Source organism: Phoca vitulina, unplaced genomic scaffold, assembly GCF_004348235.1.
Source record: "Phoca vitulina isolate PV1807 unplaced genomic scaffold, GSC_HSeal_1.0 scaffold34, whole genome shotgun sequence".
In the NCBI taxonomy this organism is placed as follows: domain Eukaryota; kingdom Metazoa; phylum Chordata; class Mammalia; order Carnivora; family Phocidae; genus Phoca; species Phoca vitulina.
The window spans coordinates 1,762,091-1,769,266 of NW_022589737.1; the positions used below are offsets into that span (position 1 = coordinate 1,762,091).

At 44.0% G+C, this 7,176-nt stretch overlaps 1 protein-coding gene across 1 annotated transcript; it reads left to right on the forward strand.

The window, feature by feature from the left end:
• The first annotated feature begins 5,925 nt into the window (after window positions 1-5,925).
• LOC116645866 (40S ribosomal protein S24-like) lies at window positions 5,926-6,396 on the forward strand. Its single transcript, XM_032426346.1, has one exon. It carries the CDS (start codon window positions 5,938-5,940, stop codon window positions 6,334-6,336), a length of 399 nt encoding a protein of 132 aa, XP_032282237.1. The 5' UTR covers window positions 5,926-5,937; the 3' UTR covers window positions 6,337-6,396.
• The last annotated feature ends 780 nt before the right edge of the window (window positions 6,397-7,176 follow it).

Below are 7,176 nucleotides of genomic sequence, written 5' to 3' on the forward strand. Positions count from 1 at the left end.
CACGCCAGGGCGGGGACGCAGGGGCGGGCGGGCGGGCTGGCGCGGGGTCCCTGCTCTCCTCGCACCGAGCCGCGCGAGCCGGGTACCCGGGACTCAGGGGAGGGGAGCTGGGGGGGGCGGAGCCACCGGGGCGCGCCCCCGCGGCCGCGCTCCTCTCCGCCAAGGCGCGCGGGCGCGTCACCGGCGGGCGCTGGGCCAGCGAGGAGCACGCGAGGAGCAGGAGGAGGGAACCGGACCGCAGAGGCCGCAGCGCCCCGCCGGCCCGCGCCCCGCCGGTGGGTGCGCGCGCAGCCTGCCAGATCAGCGGCGGGGGGATGGGCCGTACCAATCTGCGGGGGGGGAGGGGGGCGCTCCGTGCAGGAGCTTCTCCCAGTCCCCTTCCTGCTTGCTCTACGGGAAAGCCACCCCAGGAAAGTCGAGTACGGCCTCTGCTTTGGTTTAGGAAAGTGTGGATGAGCTGCCTTAGCAACTCACGGAGACTCCACAATGCCTGCGCTCACTCTCTCCTCACCTTGCTTCCCCCGGAGAGGCGGCATTTCTGGCCGGTCCGCAAATGGTCTCCACGCTCCCCTGTTTGCCCGCCCAGGCCCCGCCCCGGCCCCGCCCCGGCCCCGCCCCTCGCGCCGCTACCTAAGTTCTCCGTGGAGCCCGCGAGGCCAGCCCTTCTCTTGGCTTCGACCTAGTCTCTGCCTTCTTGGTTCCAGCTTCCCGCCGCTTGTGGCTCCTGAGCCTTTCCAGCACTTTCAGTGTTCAGTTTCTTAGACCGCTCCATCCCGCCCTGCATTCACACACTCGCGAGCAGGTAACAAAGCTCAGAGACCAGGAGAGGCTCAGGGTCACCTGGTGAAGGTAACATGGCCTTTGGTCCAGAGTCTCCCCACCTCGTCCTTTGGACCTGCCTCAAGTTATTTGATCTCACTGAACTTCAGTTGTTCAAACAGAAATAGAGAAAAATAATTTCTATTTCAAGGTTGTGAAGCATAAGTATGATACTTGGTGAAAAGCACCTGCCTCTTCCTGGGCCTTGGAGGACTGTGACTTCTTTATAATTATTATTATTAGCAATTCTTTTCTTTTCTTTCCTTTTCTCTTCTCTTTATCACCATTATTATTTATTATTACTTTAACTGTAAAAGGAATCCTGGTGATACTTGAAGTTCAAAAACACTCGGTACTGGGGTGCCTGGGTGGCTGAGTCTGTTAAGCTATTGACTCTTGATCTCAGCTCAGGTCTTAATCTCAGGGTGTGAGTTCAAGCCCCTAGTTGGGCTCTTCGCTGGGGGTGGAGTCTACTTAAAAAAATAAAAATAAAAACAATACTGAACTTCAGAAAAATATGCCAGTCTCCCTTACCTTCTAACTTGAATTCCACAAAGAAATGCTTTGAAAGTGGTGGTGGTCAAACAGTTTAGTTTTCTGCTCTTGCTATGTCCAGGTCATTGTGAAAGCATTAGATCCTAAGAAAGTCAGCTGGGGGGATGGGGGAGGGAAATGAGCTGCAACTCTAGTTTGCTTTCCATTGTCCCGTTTTTTGCTTCAAATCACCAATCTATATGTTATTAACTTAAGGTATAGGAAATGATTTTTCATTCAGCAAATAAAACTTATAAACACTGAAGGTCTAACCGAGAGTGTTTTGTATGAGTAGGATGGAAGTCTTGCAGGTTTCTCATGGCACTCTGTAGGAATCCTAGCTATCTGCCACCACAGCGCGTACACTACAGACACTTCCTGGTTCCTCTCTTGGGGCCCCGTTGACTCTGAGCAACCCCCATCTCACGGTGCCATTTGACTATCACTATGCCTATTGTTGCTCATAATCAGACTGAGAAATAATCAGTTTATTGATACTGTTTATTGTAAAAAAAATGTTTATTGAGACTGTTACTCTCTTTCTGCCTTGTTCATAAAGTGGAGAAATCATTTCATATATAAAATAGTATTTCATGAATGGATCACTCATTTATTTGTTCAACATTTACTTTATTTATTTATTTTTTCAACATTTACTTTAAAAATACTTATCGATGGGCACCTGCGTGGCTCAGTCGTTAAGGATCTGCCTTCGGCTCAGGTCATGATCCCAGGGTCTTGGGATCGAGCCCCGCATCGGGCTCCCTGCTCAGCAGGAAGCCTGCTTCTCCCTCTCCCACTCCCCCTTCTTGTGTTCCCTCTCTCACTGTGTGTCTCTCTCTGTCAAATAAATAAATAAAATCTTTAAAAAAAAGATACCTATCGAGCAATTACTCTATGCCACTGCTAGGCAAAGAGGTACATAGAGAATTATGACATAGTCCCAAGCTTCAAAGAGCTCACCATCTAATTATGATCCAAACGCATAAATGGGTAAGTACGCTGAGATGTCTTCAATGCAACAAACAGAGCTGTGGGAACCAAGGGCAGTGTTGCTGACACTGCCTGGAGTTCGGGGGAAGGGGAAGGTGGCTTGTCAAGGAAGGTTTCCCGAAAGAAGTAACCCATGAACTAAGTCTTAAAGGATTATAGGAGTTAGCCAGATAAAGGTGAAGGAGTGGAAGGGCAGCTTGGCAGAGGGGACATGATGAATAAAGGCATGGAAGTGGGAAACAAGGCAGCCCATAGGAACTGCAGACTCTTCTCTGTGGTTGAAGTGTAAGGGGCTGCGTAGGGATTGGTAAATGAAAGCACTGCAGAACGAAGCTAAAGCCATATCACAGATGGCCGTGCATGTCCTGCCAAGAAGCTGGGACTTTATCCTGTGGGCAATGGGGAGTCAATGCAGGATCTCAAGTGGGAGTTGGTATGGTCAGATTTGTGTTTAGAAACACCTAGGTAGCAGCAGTGATGAGGATAGACTGAGGGAGCCAAGTCTGAGATAAAAAAATTTGGAAGCTTCAGAAGCTGTCCGGACTGTCCAGTTGGATCAAGAGACTGCACTAGGACAATGATAAAATAAGGACAGAGAAGAGAGGGGAGATTCCAGAAGCAAGAAGAAAGTTTGGCAGGACTTGGAAACTGATGGCATGTGAAAAGTAAAGAAGAAAGAGAATCCAAGGATGACATCAGCCTTCTAGCTTAAGTGCATGGTGGTCATGCCTCCTACCCCCATGGTGCCTGGAAAGAGACTAATGCCCAGCAGGAGATACAGGTTTTAGGGAAGCAATTATGTGTTCAATTCTGAGCCTTTTGAATTTGAGGTCCCTGTGGAACCTCCATGTACAGGTGTTCACAAGATTGATAAGTCCAAGCTGGAGATATAAATTTGAAAGTCATCAGCATGGAGTATATTTATGCCATGAAAGTAGAAGTGACCCCCTCAGGAAGACTATGGAACCCTATAAAGTTGTGGCCAAGCATGGATTTCTAAAATTCCAATAACTAAAGCCCTCAGTTATCCTGATGAATTTGGAGGGAGTGCTGTTTACTGTATTCAAGGTGTGGAATGTGAAAAAGATGTTTGGGGAAGGTGGTGAGGGTTTGGAATAGCCATTAGGAAAAATGAGAGGTGAAAATTGAAAGTTGAAAACCAACAATAGGAGTAATGAGTGATGCTGAGAGCCTGGCTGAGGTTGGGGATCATGAATTCATAGTGGAGGAATCTGCATGATTGTTTGATTTTCTCTATCAGAATGTGACCACTCAAGTGTAAAAGGGAAAAGCTAACACTGATCCAAATTTGGAGCTTTGCTGGGTGATGTGGGAGAAGGAGAATAATACAGGGTATTGGTAAGAAAGTAATCTAAATCATCAATCCTAGGATCCACGGTGTGAGCTGGAAAGGAATGATAAACTAGAATAAGATGTCAAATAAAAGAAAAGGAGATTTCTGTGAGGTTAAAGAGCAGTTGTTACAGGATTGAGGAGTGAAAAAGCCACCAGATCTTTGGTTATGATCCCCATTTCCAAAGTGGAACAGTTCCGGGTAATAATTAGGTCTAGCAGGCTAATGGATGCTGGTGGAGGAAGTGGTGTAGAGATTTCAGGTCATCCTAATTTATGGGATCAGGGCTGGAGAGATGTGCAGCTAGTGAAGAGACCGGGAGAAATGTTAAGAGAAATACCATGAGCCAAGTGCCCAAGGCCACAATGACTGGAAGGTTGATAGATGCTTAAGTGACACGGATGCACATTCAATGACTTTTAGGCCTGAACTGGGTGTTTTTATAATACTAAATAAATGTTAAAACTGGTTCTCCAAGAATAACACAATGGACTGAGTAGAATTCTGACTCCACCTCATTTGACTTGGTCAAGTTATTTAAATTCTTGGAGTCTTTGTTTCATCATTTCTGAAATTGAGATGATATTAATACCCCCATAGAGGATTGATAATATCACCTCCTTTCTTAGGGTTGCTAGAAAGATTAATTGAGGTAAAACATGTGAAGTACTTAGTACTTGGCAATAGCAAACACTGAATAAAAGATAGATATTATAATAATAATGAGTTAATGTTTATGTAGCACTTGTTATGCCAAGTATTATTTTAAGCATTAGTCCCATATTACAAGTGAGAAAACTTGAGGCCAAGCAACATGAGGTGTCCTGACCAGGATCACATACCTAGTCAGTGTCAGAGCTTGTGTTCAGACTCAGGTAGTCTGGCTCTAGAGGCTGGACCCTTGATTACTGTCCATTAATATATGAGGATAAAGATAAAGAATGTTTCTCTTTATTAATATCACTACAAATTAATGTGTCAATTAAAAAACTTTCATTGAGCACCTTTTCGGCATAAAGTACTAAGTTAAAGAAAATGCCTAGATTGAAATACATCTATGGACTTCCTGAGGATCCCTTGGCCTCGCCTGTCTCTAGGACCCTTGGCTATCACAGTGACCCATCTGGGGCTCTTCTCGCTGTTCTTGGACCCTGCAAAGCTTGGGATCTCACTCCCCCAGCATCTGCTGAGAAGGCCAGGTGACCCAACCAAAAGTGTGGGTGTGTCTCCCCCATGAATGTGAGAAGGACACAGAGGAGCTCAACCAATTTCTTCTCCCTTCCTCCACCCAGTGGCATGATTTTTCAGTAACTCTCTTGTGCAGACATCCCTGGTGGCTGAGCCGGAGCACCTGTTGAGTGACCAGCTGTGTTTGTTTCCCAACTTTTCCTACTGCATTTCCCTTTTCCCTCACTCTCACCTGGCACTGACTTAATTGCCCCAATTTCTGTTTCCTAGAGAAACTCTGAACACCAGGACTTCTGTGCACAAAGCTTTAGAAGGAATGGGCCTATCTCTACATAAAATAAGTAACAATACAGATAACTACGTGATAAACACGGGATGAGTAGGATGCAGCAGAGCGCAAGTTTGAGTCCCTGCCTGAATAGTAACTACATGATCTTGTATTTTTCTGCACCTCAGTTTCCTCATACATAAAATGGAGGTAGTGATACCTGTGCTGTACTTTCATACCGGGGTGGTAAGAATTAAAAAATGGTACAACCTCCAGGGAAGAAAATTTGATGACATTTATCAAAATTTCACATGCTTTTACCCTTTGATCCAGTAGTTCCAGTCTTAAAATTTATCCTACAGATACTCTTGCACTTACATAAAATGCTGCATGCAAAGGCCCATTCACTGAAACATTGTTTATAACAGATTAAAAACAACCTGAGTGTCCATCATGAGGAACTATAGCCCCACACAATGGAATAGCATGCAGCCAAAAAAAGTAAAAAAGACACTCTAGAGAGTTTCTATGGAAAAGATTCTACCATTTGCAGCAACATGGATGGACCTTCATGCTAAGTGAAATAAACCAGACACAGAAAGACAAATGCAGGATGATCTCTTGGTTGTGTGTGGGATCTAGGTAATAGAACTAATAGAAACGGAGGACAGATTGGTGGTTACCAGAGACAGGGGTGGGGGAAGGGGGAATTGGGTGAAGGTGGTCAAAAGGCACAAATTTTAGTTATAAGATAAATAAGTACTGAAGCTTGGCCGCCATCATGAACGACACAGTAACTATCCGGACCAGGAAGTTCATGACTAACCGACTACTTCAGCGGAAACAGATGGTCATTGATGTTCTTCACCCCGGAAAGGCAACAGTACCTAAGACAGAAATTCGGGAAAAACTAGCCAAAATGTACAAGACCACACCAGATGTCATATTTGTGTTTGGATTCAGAACCCATTTTGGTGGTGGCAAGACAACCGGCTTTGGCATGATATATGATTCCTTGGATTATGCAAAGAAAAATGAACCCAAACACAGACTTGCAAGACATGGCCTGTATGAGAAGAAAAAGACATCAAGAAAACAGCGAAAGGAACGCAAGAACAGAATGAAGAAAGTCAGGGGGACTGCAAAAGCCAATGTTGGTGCTGGCAAAAAGAAGGAGTAAAGATGCTGCAGTGGCTATATCTGGTTGTGCAGATTTTTCATGAGAGGATCAATAAACTAAGAATGTTAACGTGAAAAAAAAAAAAGATAAATAAGTACTGCAGAGGTAACATACAGCATGGTGACTATAGTGAACAATACTGTGTTGTGTATTTGAAAGTTGCTAAGAGAGTAGATCTTAAATGTTCTCACCATAAGAAGAAAAATTGTAACTAAGTGAGGTGATAGATGTTAACTTATTGTGGGGATCTTTTCACAATATATCCATCTATCAAATCAAGATGTTGTGCACCTTCAGCTTATACAATGTTATATGTCAATTATATCACAGTAAAACTGGGGGGCTAAAAGAAAGTACTCTAGGACCTGTCCTGAAATGGAAGACAGGGAGCGAGATGTCAATGCAGAATGGCGCATACAGTGTTATGCCCTATTATATAGAGTTAGGAGAGAGAAGCTAAGAAAATGTATTTGTAATTGTTGATCTTTTAGAACCATTGGAAGGCTCCAAAGAATAACTTAAAAATGATTACCTCTGATAGAAAGTGGGTAAATAGTATTGACAGGATGGAGATAAAATTCAGGCTTTTTGACTTATAGCTTTTTATAATATTTTGATTTTTGAACATGTAAATGAGTTACATATAAAAAACAAAACAAAACAAAAATTTAATATGAAAATAGTATCTGCCTTTCAAGGCTTAAATGAGATAAAGTGTCAAATTCCTAGCACGGACAGTAGGATCTCAGTAAAGGGTCACTACAAAAAACAAAAACAAACAAACAAAACAAAAAAATAACTTTCACCTGAAATGGAGGAAGAAAGGCTTCAAGAAGGAAA

Coding starts and splice junctions, on each gene's coding strand:
- LOC116645866 (XM_032426346.1), top strand. CDS start 5,938: ATGAACGACACAGTAACTATCCGGACCAGGAAGTTCATGACTAACCGA.